This window comes from Oncorhynchus mykiss, chromosome 29, assembly GCF_057628025.1.
Source record: "Oncorhynchus mykiss isolate SJ-2025 chromosome 29, ASM5762802v1, whole genome shotgun sequence".
Classification (NCBI taxonomy): Eukaryota; Metazoa; Chordata; class Actinopteri; order Salmoniformes; family Salmonidae; genus Oncorhynchus; species Oncorhynchus mykiss.
This window is the reverse complement of record NC_143050.1, coordinates 40,792,380-40,812,537: the sequence shown is the minus strand read 5'-3', so window position 1 is coordinate 40,812,537 and position 20,158 is coordinate 40,792,380. Positions and strand designations below refer to the sequence as shown.

The following is a 20,158-nucleotide window of genomic DNA, read 5'->3' as shown; positions in this document are numbered from 1 at the left end:
ACTGTGCGTCTGTCTGACTGTGCGTCTGTCTGTGCGTCTGTCTGTGCGTCTGTCTGTCTGACTGTGCGTCTGTCTGTCTGACTGTGCGTCTGTCTGTCTGACTGTGCGTCTGTCTGTCTGACTGTGCGCCTGTCTGTCTGACTGTGCGTCTGTCTGTCTGACTGTGCGTCTGTCTGTCTGACTGTGCGTCTGTCTGTCTGACTGTGCGTCTGTCTGTCTGTCTGTGTGTCTGTCTGTCTGTCTGTCTGTCTGTCTGTCTGCGTTTGTTTGTCTGTCTGTCTGTCTGTCTGCGTTTGTTTGTCTGTCTGTCTGTGTGCGTCTGTTTGTGTGCATCTGTCTGTGTGCGTCTCTGTGCGTCTGTGCGTGCAATGATTTTGGTTTGACCGACATTACTCTTTCATAGTGGATAACCCACATGGGGCAGATTATAGTCTGGGACATAGAAAACATACACCCTTTTATTGGTTAACTGCTGTTAGATTGCTGCTGTGCAAAATGATTATTTTTGCAGGGATTAGCAAATGGAACATTTCATAAGCAGTACAGTGGACACACAGGGCAGGGTTGGGGCTCACACGTGGACCACACCACAGCAGACTGGGATGGGGCTAGACTACCGGGCCTTGTTTACATTTGGACTGAGGTAGCCTTGGCCTGAGTTGTACAGGGTCGAATTTAGACGTGGATGAGTTACATTTGGAGTTAAACGAGTGGACTAACTAAGACTGAGACTGTGCACTGCCTTGGACTACAATTCCATTAAAGGTACAGTACTGTGATAGACTGGACTAGTGGGCAGATGTTTAACCCTTTGAGTTAACACTCTGCTGTGCCGCTCAGGTGCATAGTGAAGAGCACAGGTTTAACAATAGAACCCGCTAGGCTAGATAGAGAACGTTTCCGGGCATCCTCTTTAGCATACGCATCAGATGCATATCAACCCGCAGGCCAAATTATTTGCAATAAACATAAGCACCAATGCTTATGATCACGATTAGGTTATTGTTGGAGTAAGGTGTGTTGGCGGGGGCAAACTGTGACACCAATCAGGCCCTCGATGACTGGAATTGCCCAAGACAAAGGAGATGATTGTGGACTACAGGAAAATGAGGACCGAGCACGCCCCCATTCTCATCGACGGGGCTGCAGTGGAGCAGGTTGAGAGCTTCGAGTTCCTTGGTGTCCACATCACCAACAAATTAACATGGTCCAAGCACACAAAGACAGTCGTGAAGAGGGCACGACAAAAACTATTCCCCCTCAGGAGACTGAAACGATTTGTCATGGGTCCTCAGATCCTCAAAAGGTTCTACAGCTGCACCATCGAGAACACTGGTTGCATCACTGCCTGGTATGGCAACTGCTCGGCCTCCGACCACAAGGCACTACAGAGGGTAGTGCGAACGGGGCCAAGCTTCCTGCCATCCAGGACCTCTATACCTGGCGGTGTCAGAAGAAGGCCCTGAAAATTGTCAGACTCCAGCCACCCTAGTCATAGACTGTTCTCTCTGCTACTGCACGACAAGCGGTACCAGAGCGCCAAGTCTAGGCCCAAGAGGCTTCTAAACAGCTTCTACCCCCAAGCCATAAGACTCCTGAACACCTAATCAAATGGCTACCCAGACTATTTGCATTGCCCCTCCCCCTCTTTTACACCGCGGCTACTCTTTGTTGTTATCATCTATGCATGTCACTTTAATAACTCTACCTACATGTACAGTTTAAGTCGGAAATTTACAAACACTTAGGTTGGTTAAAGCTATTTGTGGAGTGGTTTTTCAACCACTCCACAAATGGCTTGTTAACAAACTATAGTTTTGACAAGTCGTTTAGGACATCTACTTTGTGCATGACACAAGTCATTTTTCCAACAATTGTTTACAGACAAATTATTTCACTTATAATTCACTGTTTCACAATTCCAGTGGGTCAGAAGTTTACATACACTAAGTTGACTGTGCCTTTAAACAGCTTGGGAAATTCCAGAAAATTATGTCATGGCTTTAGAAGCTTCTGATAGGCTAATTGACATCATTTGAGTCAATTGGTGGTGTCCCTGTGGATGTATTTCAAGGCCTATCTTCAGTGCCTCTTTGCTTTACATCATGGGAAAATCTAAAGAAATCAGCCAAGACCTCAGAAAAACAATTATAGACCTCCACAAGTCTGATTCATCCTTGGGACCAATATCCAAACGCCTGAAGGTAACACGTTCATCTGTACAAACAATAGTATGCAAGTATAAACAGGGGACCACGCTGCCGTCATACCGCCCAGGAAGGAGACGCGTTCTGTCTCCTAGAGATGAACGTACTTTGGTTCGAAAAGGGCAAATCAATCCCAGAACAACAGCAAAAGACCTTGTGAAGATGCTGGAGGAAACGGTGCAAAATAATCTATATCCACAGTAAAACAAGTCCTATATCGACATAACCTGAAAGGCCACTCAGCAATGAAGTTCCGGCGCCGACAGAGATGGCCGCCTCGCTTCGCGTTCCTAGGAAACTATGCAGTTTTTTGTTTTCTTACATTTCTTACATTAGTACCCCAGGTCATCTTAGGTTTCATTACATACAGTCGAGAAGAACTACTGAATATAAGATCAGCATCAACTCACCATCAGTACTACCAAGAATATGTTTTTCGCGACGCGGATCCTGTGTTCTGCGTTACAAACAGGACAACGGAGTGGATTCCATGCAGCGACCCCAAAAAAAAACAACTCCGAAAAAGAGGGAAACGAGGCGGTCTTCTGGTCAGACTCCGGAGACGGGCACACCGTGCACCACTCCCTAGCATTCTTCTTGCCAATGTCCAGTCTCTTGACAACAAGGTTGATGAAATCCGAGCAAGGGTAGCATTCCAGAGGGACATCAGAGACTGTAACGTTCTTTGCTTCACGGAAACGTGGCTCACTGGAGAGACTCTATCCGAAGCGGTGCAGCCAACGGGTTTCTCCACACATCGCGCTGACAGAAACAAACATATTTCTGGTAAGAAGAGGGGCGGGGGCGTATGCCTTATGACTAACGCGACATGGTGTGATGAAAGAAACATACAGGAACTCAAATCCTTCTGTTCACCTGATTTAGAATTCCTCACAATCAAATGTAGACCGCATTATCTACCAAGAGAATTCTCTTCGATTATAATCACAGCCGTATATATCCCCCCCCAAGCAGACACATCGATGGCTCTGAACGAACTTTATTTAACTCTTTGCAAACTGGAAACCATTCATCCGGAGGCTGCATTCATTGTAGCTGGGGATTTTAACAAGGCTAATCTGAAAACAAAACTCCCTAAATTTTATCAGCATATCGATTGCGCAACCAGGGGTGGAAAGACCTTGGATCATTGTTACTCTAACTTCTGCGACGCATATAAGGCCCTGCCCCGCCCCCCTTTCGGAAAAGCTGACCACGACTCCATTTTGTTGATCCCTGCCTACAGACAGAAACTAAAACAAGAGGCTCCCACGCTGAGGTCTGTCCAACGCTGGTCCGACCAAGCTGACTCCACACTCCAAGACTGCTTCCACCACGTGGACTGGGACATGTTTCGTATTGCGTCAGACAACAACATTGACGAATACGCTGATTCGGTGTGTGAGTTCATTAGAACGTGCGTTGAAGATGTCGTTCCCATAGCAACGATTAAAACATTCCCTAACCAGAAACCGTGGATTGATGGCAGCATTCGCGTGAAACTGAAAGCGCGAACCACTGCTTTTAATCAGGGCAAGGTGTCTGGTAACATGACCGAATACAAACAGTGCAGCTATTCCCTCCGCAAGGCTATCAAACAAGCTAAGCGTCAGTACAGAGACAAAGTAGAATCTCAATTCAACGGCTCAGACACAAGAGGCATGTGGCAGGGTCTACAGTCAATCACGGACTACAGGAAGAAATCCAGCCCAGTCACGGACCAGGATGTCCTGCTCCCAGGCAGACTAAATAACTTTTTTGCCCGCTTTGAGGACAATACAGTGCCACTGACACGGCCTGCAACGAAAACATGCGGTCTCTCCTTCACTGCAGCCGAGGTGAGTAAGACATTTAAACGTGTTAACCCTCGCAAGGCTGCAGGCCCAGACGGCATCCCCAGCCGCGCCCTCAGAGCATGCGCAGACCAGCTGGCCGGTGTGTTTACGGACATATTCAATCAATCCCTATACCAGTCTGCTGTTCCCACATGCTTCAAGAGGGCCACCATTGTTCCTGTTCCCAAGAAAGCTAAGGTAACTGAGCTAAACGACTACCGCCCCGTAGCACTCACATCCGTCATCATGAAGTGCTTTGAGAGACTAGTCAAGGACCATATCACCTCCACCCTACCTGACACCCTAGACCCACTCCAATTTGCTTACCGCCCAAATAGGTCCACAGACGATGCAATCTCAACCACACTGCACACTGCCCTAACCCATCTGGACAAGAGGAATACCTATGTGAGAATGCTGTTCATCGACTACAGCTCGGCATTCAACACCATAGTACCCTCCAAGCTCGTCATCAAGCTCGAGACCCTGGGTCTCAACCCCGCCCTGTGCAACTGGGTACTGGACTTACTGACGGGCCGCCCCCAGGTGGTGAGGGTAGGCAACAACATCTCCTCCCCGCTGATCCTCAACACTGGGGCCCCACAAGGGTGCGTTCTGAGCCCTCTCCTGTACTCCCTGTTCACCCACGACTGCGTGGCCACGCACGCCTCCAACTCAATCATCAAGTTTGCGGACGACACAACAGTGGTAGGCTTGATTACCAACAACGACGAGACGGCCTACAGGGAGGAGGTGAGGGCCCTCGGAGTGTGGTGTCAGGAAAATAACCTCACACTCAACGTCAACAAAACTAAGGAGATGATTGTGGACTTCAGGAAACAGCAGAGGGAACACCCCCCTATCCACATCGATGGAACAGTAGTGGAGAGGGTAGCAAGTTTTAAGTTCCTCGGCATACACATCACAGACAAACTGAATTGGTCCACTCACACAGACAGCATCGTGAAGAAGGCGCAGCAGCGCCTCTTCAACCTCAGGAGGCTGAAGAAATTCGGCTTGTCACCAAAAGCACTCACAAACTTCTACAGATGCACAATCGAGAGCATCCTGGCGGGCTGTATCACCGCCTGGTATGGCAACTGCACCGCCCTCAACCGTAAGGCTCTCCAGAGGGTAGTGAGGTCTGCACAACCTATCACCGGGGGCAAACTACCTGCCCTCCAGGACACCTACACCACCCGATGTCACAGGAAGGCCATAAAGATCATCAAGGACATCAACCACCCGAGCCACTGCCTGTTCACCCCGCTATCATCCAGAAGGCGAGGTCAGTACAGGTGCATCAAAGCTGGGACCGAGAGACTAAAAAACAGCTTCTATCTCAAGGCCATCAGACTGTTAAACAGCCACCACTAACACTGAGTGGCTGCTGCCAACACACTGACACTGACTCAACTCCAGCCACTTTAATAATGGGAATTGATGGGAAATGATGTAAATATATCACTAGCCACTTTAAACAATGCTACCTTATATAATGTTACTTACCCTACATTATTCATCTCATATGCATACGTTATACTGTACTCTATATCATCGACTGTATCCTTATGTAATACATGTATCACTAGCCACTTTAAACTATGCCACTTTGTTTACATACTCATCTCATTTGTACATACTGTACTCGATACCATCTACTGTATCTTGCCTATGCTGCTCTGTACCATCACTCATTCATATATCCTTATGTACATATTCTTTATCCCCTTACACTGTGTACAAGACAGTAGTTTTGGAATTGTTAGTTAGATTACTTGTTATTACTGCATTGTCGGAACTAGAAGCACAAGCATTTCGTTACACTCGCATTAACATCTGCTAACCATGTGTATGTGACAAATAAAATTTGATTTGATTTGAACAAGTCCTATATCGACATAACCTGAAAGGCCACTCAGCAATGAAGAAGCTACTGCTCCAAACCGCCATTAAAAAGCCAGAGTACAATTTGCAACTGCAAATGGGGACAAAGATTGTACTTTTTTTATAAATCTCCTCTGGTCTGATGAAACAAAAATAGAACTGTTTGGCCATAATGACCATCGTTATGTTTGGAGGACAAAGGGGGAGGCTTGCAAGCCGAAGAACACCATCCCAACCGTGAAGCACGGGGGTGGCAGCATCATGTTGTGGGGGTGCTTTGCTGCAGGAGGGACTGGTGCACTTCACAAAATTGATGGCATAATGAGGATGGACAATTACGTGGATATATTGAAGCAACATCTCAAGACATCAGTCAGGAAGTTAAAGCTTGGGTCTTGGGTCTAAAGCTTGGGTCTAAATTGATATTCTATATGGACAATGACCCCAAGCATACTTCCAGAGTTGTGGCAAAATGGCTTGAGGACAGCAAAGTCAAGGTATTGGAGTGGACATCACAAAGCCCTGACCTCAATCCTATAGAAAATTTGTGGGCAGAACTGAAAAAGCTTGTGCGAGCAAGGAGGCCGACAAACCTGTCTCAGTTACGCCAGCTCTGTCAGGAGTGGGCCAAAATTCACCAAACTTTTTGTGGGAAGCTTGTGGAAGGCTATTGAAACTTTTGACCGAAGTTAAACAATTTAAAGGCAATGCTACCAAATACTAATAGAGTCTATGTAAACTTCTGACCCACTGGGAATGTGAAATAAATAATAAATAATACTCTACTATTTTTCTAAAATGTCACATTCTTAAAATAAAGTGGTGATCCTAACTGACCTAAGACAGGGAATTTTTACTTGGATTAAATGTCAGGAATTGTGAAAAACTGAGTTTAAATGTATTTGGCTAAGGTTTATGTAAACTTCTGACTTCAACTGTATGTACATATTACCTGAACTAACTGGTAGTCTCGCTATTGTTATTTTACTGCTGCTCTTTAATTACTTGTTACTTTTATTTCTTATTCTTATCCGTATTTCTTTAAACTGCGTTGTTGGTTAGGGATTCGTAAGTAAGCATTTTATTGTACAACACCTGTTGTGTTCGGTGCATGTTAGTAATAAACTTTGATTTGCTAAATAGTGCATAAACAATTATAAAGGATGTGGAAATATATCCATGACAAGATATAAAAACAATCGTTATTTGTTTGGATAGAGTCAAGGATAAGTTTTGTAATGTTCTACAAAGTCGTCGTGAAAAACATATAGCTTATTTTCGTTCCCTACAATAAAACATTACAGTGTAATACATTTGATACATTTTATTTGTAGATTTGATTGGCAATGGAGTTATAGTAAGTAATACAGTTAAGTTTCAGCTTCTTTTGACAATGTAGAAAGTAAAAGATAATATAACCAGGTGGTTATCTCTCCGGTCTCTCTGGTCTCTCTCCGTCACCGATATGGAGTACAGCTCCGCTGGTATGTTTTGCGCAGAGGGCGGCAGCTCCCTACTCTCTTTGTTCAAGGTTCCCGAGCAGGCTAGTCTTCTTTGCAATCAACTTGTCTGCCAGGGAAATTGATGTGAAGAAGTTGTCCGTTGTCACTGCCTTTGCCCATGTAACGCTCTGAGTCTCAAAACCACAGGCTCAAACAGTCGATCACCCGCTGGCCTGGATTCATCTTTCCCCAGATATGGAAAGCCATTGAGCAAGTACTTGGATTCGACATCGGCGGCCTACCAAAACTTGGGTCCAGTTTGTTGGCCATGTATTGGGTGAAATGGCACCGAGAATTGGTTTTGGAATAGTTGCTCATCAACAGTTTTATATTCTCTCCTGGCAATGCAGTTCTTCACACAACATTTCCAGGTGTCTGAGACGGCAGTGATCTTGGTCCGCCTGCACGCGTGTTTGGTATCCTTGCCATCAAAATGCAGGTGTCTCTCAATCTCTCTGAAGCGGTTGCGTGGCATGGTCTCTTGGGGAAAAAAAGTTAACCTCAAACCTATCAGATCAAATTGATATGAGTGCAATAAATGCTTTGAGTTCATGCATAGACATGTCCCACGTACTGTTTCCTTTTCTGTGCGCATCCGCGGCAGTATAATCTCTGATGTGCTGTAACATCCGCATGTCACTTGAACAAAACTTTCCAGTGTGGTGGCAATTTGTCTCTTTGCGTGAGCTGTAGGGCCTGCTCTCTTTCTTTGCTGCTTTTCTCATCTGTGTGGTGAAGATCACAGGTTTAACCCTTTACGTGCTGCTCTCCTTCACTCTCTATCTAGGTGCATAGTAAAGATCACTGGTGACATGACCCTGTCCTTCCCCATGGGTATCATCAAGGTGTTCACCAGTAACCCCTCCCCTGCCGTGCTCACCTTCAAACTGAAGAGCACGTCCAAACTGGAGCAGATCCTCCCCAACCAGACACTACTGTTCAGGTGAGTGGAGAAATTTCAACATTCTGATAATGTTTTATTCACAGTTGATATGGTTAACATAAACATTCATACAATGTTTTAATGAACCTGATTGGTGTGTGGTTACCATACAGGCATACAGGACCATAGAGAATCATTCAGCTATATCAGTAATGACCAGATTCCAATACAGGAGTGTGCACGTTTGGACCCAAAGAAAGGCTATAACACTGGTTGAACACCAGTGGACAAGACTGGAGCATATCAGGGTGGCAGCCCATAGAGAGAGAGAGGTGTTGAGGAGGGGATAGTGGTGGTGGGGTAATGAGGGGAAACCTAGCTTGCGTCATTGAGGGGAAATTCTATTAGCATCGGTCATAAACCTATCATTATCCTGACAGCGAACTATTTTCCACCATTCCTCTTCAGACATCAGGTTCTCAACAGGCCATGTCTAGAGGAGTGTTACGTCAACTCTCAACAAGCGATAATATCACCTCTAAATTGAAGCTTCATGTTGTGTTTTCTCCAGCATAGCCACCATGTGTCTAGCCCTAGCCAACTTATTAGCAGTGAATCATCAGTGGACAACAGACAGCCACCTGAGAGTCTCTTTGAAGAGTGGATTCCTTTCTTCCCCCAAAGGAAAAGAATATATTTTCTTCCCCGTTTTCTTTCTGTCCTTCTCGGTCTGCTTCATCTGGGTAACTCTGAGTCCACATGGCTGAACTAATTGAATCAAACAGAATTCATTTTTTAATAGCTGGGGGGCAATTAAAGGGTTTCCAAGCTATTGGAGCTTGGTGCAAGTGCGCATGCACACACAGAGCAATGAATACTTGAGTCTCTGATAATTTCCTGTGTGTGTGTGTGTGTGTGTGTGTGTGTGTGTGTGTGTGTGTGTGTGTGTGTGTGTGTGTGTGTGTGTGTGTGTGTGTGTGTGTGTGTGTGTGTGTGTTATCCAGTGATCCCTCGCAAAGTGACACTAATACCAAGGACTTTTGGTTCAACATGCAAGCTCTCACATCCTACCTCAGGAAAGCATCAGAGCAGAACCCTGCTGCATCCTACTACAATGTGGACATCCTCAAATACCAGGTTAGTCCCAGACTAAATTAAATACTCACTTTAGTATATTGAAAACCCCTACAGTACTATTTAGTTTCTCCAGAAGTAAAATAAGTTGTACTCAAAATGAAATGTTTATTACCATCAAATTTGTGTTTGTAATTGTATTTATTTCACATATTGTTAGTGTATTAATTGTTTTGGCATCTCTCCAATGATATGATCTTTGCTGTTTTCCTTCTGACCTTATGCTGTGTCACTGGGTGTGCAGGTGTCCTCTAATGGGATCCAGTCAACCTCCCTCTGAACCTGGCAGTGTACTGGAAGTGCACCCCCGCTACCACTGACTTGATCTCTGACCTGTCCCTCTGTCTAGGTGTCCTCTAATGGGATCCAGTCCACCCCTCTGAACCTGGCAGTGTACTGGAAGTGTACCCCCACCACCACTGACCTGAGGCTGGACTACCGTTACAACCCAGAGTCCATGCTCTGCCCCGGCCCTCTTTCCAACGTACAGGTCCTAGTGCCTGTAGACGGAGAGGTCATCAACATGCAGTCCCTGCCCAATGCTGTCTGGTGAGAGAAATGACCAGAGAACATGTGGACAGCAGTACTATTTAGTTTCTATATATTTTATTAACCCCCTCCACCCCTCTTCGGAGGACAAATATATTTTTGTTTTTTTACAGCTTTTTTTGCTACATACATTTTACATGCAAATTTAGCATATACATTTTACATAAAAATTTGACAGAAATGGTACTTTTATATTTAAAGCAGTCACATAACAATAATACAATACCAAACTCTTTCATCTCAACCCTCAGCCATTCTCAGACCATCCCACCTATCACCATAGACCACCCTCGTTTGGTTTCCATGTGCCGTATATTTTTCATTGTGCTGTGATGTTTTACATAATTTTTTTAACCTTTATAATCATGTAGTATCCACATATTGTGAGCTAAAGTTGAAAACCTTTCCTACGAGTATTATTATATTATTTATTGACTGACGATGGCTTTCCAAATCGGCCAACAATGGTATTTGTAAAGTTAATTTTAAGTGCATGTTGTGTTTTTTCTTTTTTTTTACAATTCCTGAACCTGTGACCAGAAACAAGCTACATCGGGGCAATACCAGAATAAATGATCTATTGATTTTGTCTCTTCGCAGCAAAGTCTACAGAGCTGAGATAGTTGTATGCCCCAAATACAGTGAGGACGAAAAAGTATTTGATCCCCTGCTGATTTTGTACGTTTGCCCACTGACAAAGAAATTATCCGTCTATAATTTTAATGGTAGGTTTATTTGAACAGTGAGAGACAGAATAACAACAAAAAAATCCAGAAAAACGCATGTCAAAAATGTTATAAATTGATTTTCATTTTAATGAGGGAAATAACTATTTGACCCCGTCTCAATCAGAAAGATTTCTGGCTCCCAGGTGTCTTTTATACAGGTAACGAGCTGAGATTAGGAGCACACTCTTAAACCTGGTGGCTAACTACAAGAAACGTCTGACCTCTGTGATTGCCAACAAGGGTTTTGCCACCAAGTACTAAGTCATGTTTTGCAGAGGGGTCAAATACTTATTTCCCTCATTAAAATGCAAATCAATTTATAAAATTTTTGACATGCATTTTTCTGGATTTTTTTTTGTTGGTATCCTGTCTCTCACTGTTCAAATAAACCTACCATTAAAATGTTAGACTGATCATTTCTTTGTCGGTGGGCAAACGTACAAAATCAGCAGGGGATCAAATACTTTTTTCCCTCACTGTATATAACAATCTGTTGGTGGCAAGAATTTTATAAACTCAGCAAAAAAAGAAACGTCCCTTTTTCAGGACCCTGTCTTTCAAAGATAATTAATAAAAAATCCAAATAACTTCACAGATTGTAAATGGTTTAAACACTGTTTCCCATGCTTGTTCAATGAACAATAAACAATTAATGAACATGCACCTGTGGAACTGTCGTTAAGACATTAACAGCTTACAGACGGTAGGCAATTAAGGTCACAGTTATGACAACTTAGGACACTAAAGCGGCCTTTCTACTGCTACTGACTCTGAAGAATACCAAAAGCAAGATGCCCAGGGTCCCTGCTCATCTGCGTGAACGTGCCTTAGGCATGCTGTAAGGAGGCATGAGGACTGCAGATGTGGCCAGGGCAAAAAATTGCAATGTCTGTACTGTGAGACGCCTAAGACAGCGCTACAGGGAGACAGGACGAACAGCTGATCGTCCTCGCAGTGGCAGACCACGTGCAACAACACCTGCACAGGATCGGTACATCACACCTGCGGGACAAGAGAAAACAACGTAGATACAGTTCCTTGCGAAAGTATTCGGCCCCCTTGAACTTTGCGAACTTTTGCCACATTTCAGGCTTCAAACATAAAGATATAAAACTGTATTTTTTTGTGAAGAATCAACAACAAGTGGGACACAATCATGAAGTGGAACGACATTTATTGGATATTTCAAACTTTTTTAACAAACCAAAAACTGAAAAATTGGCCGTGCAAAATTATTCAGCCCCCTTAAGTTAATACTTTGTAGCGCCACCTTTTGCTGCGATTACAGCTGTAAGTCGCTTGGGGTATGTCTCTATCAGTTTTGCACATTGAGAGACTGAAATTTTTTGCAAAACAGCTCGAGCTCAGTGAGGTTGGATGGAGAGCATTTGTGAACAGCAGTTTTCAGTTCTTTCCACAGATTCTCGATTGGATTCAGGTCTGGAATTTGACTTGGCCATTCTAACACCTGGATATGTTTATTTTTGAACCATTCCATTGTAGATTTTGCTTTATGTTTTGGATCATTGTCTTGTCCGGCTTTAAACGAGTAAACCTGTAAAACCAACCCTCTCTCCACGTTTTTATTCCAGGGTCGTTGCTCTATCACCTCGGCTGTTTTACACATAGGCCTATATCATTAGGCTCAATAATATAAAAGGTAGCATAAATGGTTTATATAGAAATATAATATACCTCTCTCTCTCCCTTAGGGAAGTGCTTCCATAAGCCAGTGATTGTGTTAGTTCTACCTTTTACTTCAATGAGTTTATCCGTCTTAACCAGCCCGCCACACACTAATAGAAACAACAACCCTGTAGACAATACCTACTCCATTTGCCGGGGGTATCGGAACAATAATCATTCTTTAAATTTTTTATATTGAGATTTATATTTTAAATGTAAAAGGGTTAATAACACCAATTATTTTAGGATCGTATAGGACTATTCCAATAGAGAACCTAGGCAGGTTTTTAGTTCTATAATAATTTAGCCTTATAATAAATCTATTAATATTTATTACGTTTTATCTTAAAAGCTAATCAAGAACCGCACTATATAACAGCTTTTAAGTCATAATATACCCGACCTCTACAATTAGGCCATATCATATCAAACTAAAAAAAAACAACCTTGGTATTTCTAATGTTCAATCTTCAAATTAAATAAATAAACAATCAGAAAGAAAAAAGATCAGCCTTACCCAACTTCGCCTTCCCCTGAATCAAAACCTGATACTACGTCCAAAGTTCCATATTGCCTAAACAGAAAAAGGATAAGTTCATCATACCCATTCTCCATTACCACAAGTCCAACCTTATTTTAAGTCCACATAGTCCACAGTTCCATACTGTATGAAAAAGACAAATAAAAGTTGTTCATGTAAAAAACAAATCAATCAAATCAAATGTTATTAGTCACAGGTGCCGAATACAACAGGTGTAGAACTTACAGTGACATGCTTACTTACGAGCCCCTTAACCGACAGTGCAGTTTAAAAAAATATGGATAAGAGATAAAAGTAACAAGTAATTAAAGAGGAGGAGTAAAAAATAACAATATATACAGGGGTATATAGCCGGTACAGAGTCAATGTGTGGGGGCACCGGTTAGTTGAATCCATATGTTTACTGTGTAATGCGGTGCAAATATGTATCTGGAAACTTATTCAACAGGAGGTAGCTATCACTCACAGCCACGTTGTAATCTTTGAGTCCTTGAACATTTGGTTGTTGACATATAATTTATCGACCACTAGACAAACATTCTGCCTCTCTGCTCGGAGCCTTTTGAAAGTGGGGTACAGGGCACGTCGTCTCACCACTATTTCATGAGGAAATTGTTCATTAATAGAGAACGGGGTGTTCTTCCCTACCCTGTTGTAGTAACTAGGCAATTTTCATGTTGTAGTGGGTTAGCATAGCTACGATCGGACGGGGCCATCCCTCTGCTCTGCCACCGAAACGGTTTCCACCTGTTTGTCCGTCATCTTGAGATTACGTTTCATGAACACCTTGACTTTTTTCTTTATGCCCATTATAACAATTATAACAATATTATTTTTCATACTTCTGCACTTTAGATCAAGTAATTCGACTTTCATTGTTTTATCATACCAGAGCCTCTCTGTAGTGTCTTTTAGGGAGCTTTCAATATCTTATTTTCCGCTCGTATTTCTTCCAGCATTTTATTACTGTAATCCATTCCTGTTTTTAAGGCCTCAACCTCCCCCAGTAGCCCAGGCAATAGATCCAGTTTTTTTTTAACTGCTTGCTCATACTTGTAAGCAATGCTCCATCTTCTGGAGACATAGTTATAAAAACGTCCCCCTCCAATGTTACATTTGGAATTTTAGACGGCTTCTCTTCAGTTTCGCTCGCAGAACTCGATTAAAGGTCTTCTCTTGTTCGCTTCTTTTTCGAGCATATCAAAATGCTGATCAATAAGTAGCTCCAGATTCTCTATATTATCCAGAATGTTTGTTTCATAGTTATCAGCTAATCCTCAATTTTTGTGATGAATTCATGGGACAAGCTGTTCCTACCACGCTGCCACCTGCCAGTCATTGATGCTTTGATATATTGCTTGCTTGATTGATTCGAATTGACTGACTCTTATTGGTAAATTTGATTTTCCATGACAAAAACAGACCACAACAGTCAAGACAGCACAGCACTGGCATCAGCTGTGAGCATGGTTAATGTTGTACTGTACTTATCGCTAGCATTACATGTGTTTTTTGTTGTTGTATATCTGTAGTAATAGCAGTGTTTCATCGAGGATTTTTTTCTGGAGTGGGGGTAGAGGTAGAGGCGAGGGTGGGGTCTTCCTGAATGACTGTGAGGTCATTTTTTTAAAAACATTTTTTAAAAGGACATTCCTACTCCAAAATGCATGAACATTTAATTATGTTCTCTTTGAAATTCATTTATTTTTACCACATTTGAAATTCGAGGGCTGTTTTAATTGTATTTCTTGAACTCAATGACATCACCAGCCAATTCTATATTAACCCACAAAGAATTTAGCTAGCTTAACATTACTGCTTCTTAGCTAACAATTATTACCTGTGTCTATTGGCTACACATCCAGGATTACACGCTAGCTAGCTAGTTACCTTGGAGGTTTCTCGGACGATCTGATGAGAATCTGAAGATATGTAACTTTGCAACTTGTCACTCTGATTTTAAAAGCCCATCTGTGCAGAAAAACATTTGAATTCTATATATACTTTATATTAAACATTGCATTCTGAAAGTATTCAGACCCCTTGACTTCTTCCACATTTTGTTACGTTACCGCCTTATTCTGAAATGTATAAAATATTTTTTTTTCCCTCATCAATCTATACTTAATAATGTCAAAGCGAAAACAGGTTTCTAGAATTTTTTTCCCATCATTTTTGAAAATAACAAACAGAAATACTTTATGTACATAAGTATTCTCAGACCCTTTGCTATGAGACTCACAATTGACCTTTTTTTGTCCGTGGTGGCAACGATTTAAAAATGAATGAATTTAGGGGAAACACTGAATAGTGTATCTCTGTTTGTCATGTCTCTATGGTAGAGTGGAAGTGCAACTGCTTGTGTAAGATACTACTTTCATCTCTTTCCACCAGGAACTCAGAGCTGAATAAGTCTCTATGGAAGCTGAGTGATATCTCAGAGAAGTCTGATAATGAAGGCTCGGGGTCTCTGAGGGCTAAGTTTGAGCTGTCGGACGGCCCGTCCACCCCAACCACCCTGGCTGTGCAGTTTATGAGCGAGGGGAGCACGCTGTCAGGGGTGGACATGGAGCTGTTGGGAGCCGGGTACAGACTGTCCCTCAACAAGAAGAGGTTTGCCACAGGTATGTATAGGACCAAGATCTAGACACAGAATCTGACGCCTGATAAAGGCTTCTGCAGCCGAAACATATGGGTGCAGGAGTAAAGCAAAGGAGCATATAACATGTATGGTAGATTTTCTTTCCTACTCACCACATAATCTATTCTTAGATCTATTCTTAGATCTATTCTTAGATCTAATCTATTCTTCTTTGTATCTGTTGTGACTTGAGGTGAAGAAACTCCCTTTTGGTTAGTCAAATGTGAATGATGTGGTCTATACTGGGGTCTAATGTCTGTGTTGTTCCTTATTCTCCTAGGTCGTTACATGGCAGACTGTTGAGTCGGCACACCGGCCTGGACCCCCAAGCACAACGGCTCTATTGAAAGTTTTTATTTTCAATAGTTTAGTCTTTTTTGTCATATTTAAGGAAAGGGAGGGTTAGAGGGGAGAGGTGCAAGCGAATACAACAGGTTTTTGTGACACATCCAGACATTTTGTAAACCGTCTTAATATTATGTCCCAATGGACCCATCTGTCCCCGGGAAGAGATAAGAGAGCTTCTTACTGCAGTAAAGCAGCACTGAGTATTGAACACTGTTTTTTTAAAATATTAAAATCAAAATAAACGTTGGGCTGTCAGGAAATGTAAAGGTATAGATATTGAGAAGTGTAATGCTTTCTGATTTAATTCAGACTTTTATAAAGTCAGAATCGTAGTGTTTTGTTATGTATAGGTGACAATGAATGGCTTATATATAAATATATATATATTATTTCAACAACAACAAAAAAATGGTAAAAAATTCTGCACTAACAATCTTTCCGGACATTTTATTTTCTCCTTTGTAAATGTTCTGTGTATTCCACTGAAGCTCTTGAGTAACAAAGATTTTGTGTAAAACAGTGAGAAGAGAAGGCGTGAGTAGAGGAGTGGACAGGCCAAACTATCTTCCCTCACCCCCTCTCCTTCTCTTCTCCAGTCGAAATACGGTCGCTGAGTATTGTACTTTACAAGACAACTCGAGATCTCTTTTTACAGATTTTTTTTTTCTGGGCTCTTTCTATTCTGATTGTGTGCAATGAAGAAATTGAAGTAGAAGCTGTCTTAACTAAACAGCTTCTCTAAAACTGTCATAGCACAAGCTTAATTGGTTGTATGTTGCTTCAGACAACCATACAAAGTACATTTTAAGTGTTCTCGTTCAAAGGCAAAAAACAATTTGTGTGCTGCACGTTTCGTCACAATATTGTTTTGAACATTGGTTTTTAGGACTGATGTCCAACTTGATCATTCCACTCAATGCATTGTCAATTGGTGCTGATGAATATTTAATCAAAAGTGCATTACAGTGGCTTGGAAATATAATTACATTACTAAAGAAGGAAAATAATTCGTAGGAAAACCTTTTGTCAACATTTTGATCTTGCTATATTGACTTTAGATGTAGTGTAATGTTTGCTGGCTAGCTAAGATTGAGAGGAATCCACCGGATGGCTAACGTTAGCATTGCTAGCTAACAACATTTCCATCTGCATGAAGTACATTTGACAACATCATAATGATGGCAAAGTTGTTTCTTACTAAATATTTGCCTACTTTAGAAATGTCATAGTATTTCCATAGTGTAATTTAGACAAAACACTCATTAGCCCCCATTCAAAGTCATTAGCCCACATTCTACTTTTGGGTATCAATATGGCTGTGACGTCTAGAACATTGATAACAATGGCAATGACACGGCTGAGTGACAGGCGCAACCCATACTGGACTGACCTCAGTGCCTCTTCTTACTGTGGATAAATTCATTGAGAAACGTGCCTATCTTTTCTTTCTGCCCTTTTGTATGTTAAAAAACACCGCTAACAAAAAAGAAAGCACTAGTCTTGTGCCAGTTGTTGTTTTATAATAGTACTGTTTTTGGACATTGAAAGGAAAATGCCTCCAGTTTCTACACCAGTCAAACCCAAAGGCATCTGTCTTCCAGAAACCACTGATCCAGTGGACTCATTGTCTCAGTTCGCTCTTTGCTACGATGTCATCTTTGAAAGTCTTTTCTATCTGGGGTATTTTTTCTCTCTTTGATCAGAGAGAGATCTTTGTTCCCAAAAAGCCTTCTGTCTATTTAAGAGCACTGGACAGCCTACTGACCTAGCTTCTTAATCAAAATCAGGCCAAATAAATTCTAGAAATGCCTTAAGAAAATATACCTTGACATCTGTTGATGACGGTAATAAAATGCTACCCAGTTGGGATAGGTTACATACTGTAACTGCCATGTTTGCCTGTGAGGAGAGAGACAGACAAAGGTTCTTGGTGCTGACTCGATGTCATACTGAGTGATTCATTCTTGCCTTATATACCAATGGAGGACCAGTATCTAGATGGGCTACATCTCCTAGATGGAGGGATATGCATGCAGGTTATGTAGCAGTTAGTTCTATCAATATCACAAACATGTTTTTGTATGCCTTTTTCATCCAACGCCTCCTCCCCAAAACCATTGTTTTGACATGTAAAAGATAAAAGATCAGTACTGTAATGTCATTACAAACATTGATAATGGGCACATCAGCAACACTGTGATTGTGGACTATTTTCTAAAGGCCCCTCTAGGCATTGTAGGTTACTTCAATACTAGATTTGTACTGTTACTGTCCATCCTGTATGTGGCCATCTGACCACTGTATCCTTGTAGATACCTGGTCTTTGGAACAGTTAGGGTTTGATACTGTTAACATTCTTGCTGCTTCTGAAATGACAGCCTATGCTCCAGTTCAATTATTTTGTTTAATAGTAGTGCACTATGGAATAGTGTGCCATTTCAGAGGCACTATGAGTAGATCTGGTTAATCCAAGCCTTTCGCTTACTTGTATAAAAATATGCCTTTCATCACATCGCATCGCTTACTAGTTAATATGTGATCCGCCCATAGAGATAGATAGAGGACTCATCTCCATATATCCATCTAGACTCCTCTCTATCTATCTCTATGTATCTCTGTATCCAACCTATCCTCAAAATGAAACTGTTCAGTACAACAACAAAATACTTAGTCCATGTGGCCACAGAATTTAATAACAATGAGAAAGAAGTAATTATTGTTTAACAATGTTGATGTTTAAAATATTATTTGTTTTGTACACAGTACGATTCGGTCAAGATTTAGTTTTGTAAGGGCATGGATTCATCTGAATCACCACTGTTTTATTGGACATTTTTAAATTGTATGTACAATTTTTTTTAAAGGTGAGATTTGCAACCTTCAATAGCATTGTAGAGGCAGATACTTACTTTAGTTGTATGATGGGTAAAATAATACACAAAAAAACTCAACATTTATTTAAATCTCTTCAAGAACACTATATGACACCATACTGTCCCAACCAAATGATGTGAGGTTATCTGAATGGAGTTTACTAAACTAAAGCATTATCATGCAAAACAAATGTAGCAGGTGAGGAACGTTTAGAGAGGAACAACGTATTTCTGTGGCGTTCTCCTTTAAACAGCACAGGCTAATCTCGATTCACCCCTTCGATCAGAGAAACCCCACACAGAAACGGGAATATATATGCAACGTATATTTAGCAAGCTGGTTCTTGCTGTCTCTACATAACACCCTGTGATTTTTTTTTTTGGGGGGGGGGGGGGGGGCTTGTCATCATGGTAATTCTCTGTATGTATGTCTGTCAAAAAGGATAGTTAAAAAAGCAAAATTGTGTGTATATGAAATGTACATTTTTACAAATATCTCAGCCACTTTTTTTCTGTTCTTCTCTTCATGATCGATCTCAATATGCCTCTATTAAATGTGTAATATATGAATATATACATGTGTATATAAAAATGACTACTTAAAATGGTGTATTTTGTATGTTTTTTTTTTCTTCTTCCTGTGCACCTGTGTGAATCATCTAGATTGTAAATGTAGATCCTAAATTCATGATGATGCCTTATAAGGCTATTGTCAAAGGGAGATCATTCAGAGATCGCTATCATGTCAAAAAGAAAATCAGACATGAACCCTTTGTCAACTAAAGGTAAATTCATAACTAGGTCACTATGTGCAAGAACAATCTAAGGGACACACTTGCATAATATTGCTTTTTAAGAGATGACGGTTGATTTCTAGGTTGAGATAGAGCCTCTATTTAGGTCTGATTTGAGTTTGGGGATCTCAACAAGCCCAGGCTCTGAATGAAAAACAGAGGGTGATGAGACCTTGTTAGTATGAACCCTATTACAGCAGTGCATTCGGAGCAATTTTCTCACTGACCTTCCAGAGACCTTATTATGTCCAACTGACTGGCCTTTGCCTCTCTTCTCCTGTCCTGGCTTCATTCAGCCCCACAATGACTTTAGAGTATTTAAGTCAACAAATGACCGGTTACTGTTAGGATGACCATATTCTCTGATTTTTCTGATTTTTAGTATAGGGAAAAGGACTTGAAGTGGAATAAACAAACCTGATAGCCTTACTATACCCACTGCTCATATGAACGGTCCTGGCTGTGTTTCTTTTTCTTCAGGCAGGCTGAGTTGGCCTTCAGAGACTAGCAACACATCCAATGAATTCACTGGTACACCTTTTAGCCTAAT

General features: G+C 41.6%; 1 protein-coding gene and 1 long non-coding RNA gene across 13 annotated transcripts in view; one reads left to right on the top strand and one right to left on the bottom strand.

Moving 5' to 3' along the window:
* The window catches only part of fcho2 (FCH and mu domain containing endocytic adaptor 2), a 95,477-nt gene extending 76,058 nt beyond the window's left edge, over positions 1-19,419 (top strand). For 10 of the 12 annotated variants that reach the window (XM_090227202.1, XM_090227200.1, XM_090227198.1 and 7 more), the window contains 5 exons: positions 8,219-8,374; positions 9,319-9,451; positions 9,798-9,997; positions 15,347-15,576; positions 15,874-19,419. In XM_090227202.1, the coding sequence (XP_090083328.1) occupies positions 8,219-8,374; positions 9,319-9,451; positions 9,798-9,997; positions 15,347-15,576; positions 15,874-15,896 (742 nt within the window). In that variant the 3' untranslated portion in view covers positions 15,897-19,419. Of the gene's footprint in view, positions 1-8,218; positions 8,375-9,318; positions 9,452-9,692; positions 9,758-9,797; positions 9,998-15,346; positions 15,577-15,873 lie in introns of those variants that run through there. The other 2 variants (XM_090227203.1, XM_090227196.1) reach the window with 2 other exon arrangements.
* Positions 10,035-13,398, bottom strand: LOC149970453 (uncharacterized). Its single transcript, XR_016493394.1, has 3 exons — positions 13,178-13,398; positions 12,929-12,985; positions 10,035-11,727 (listed from the first exon to the last, which is right to left on the bottom strand). It is a non-coding gene; the product is annotated as an uncharacterized LOC149970453 (long non-coding RNA).
* Positions 19,420-20,158: the final 739 nt, after the last annotated feature.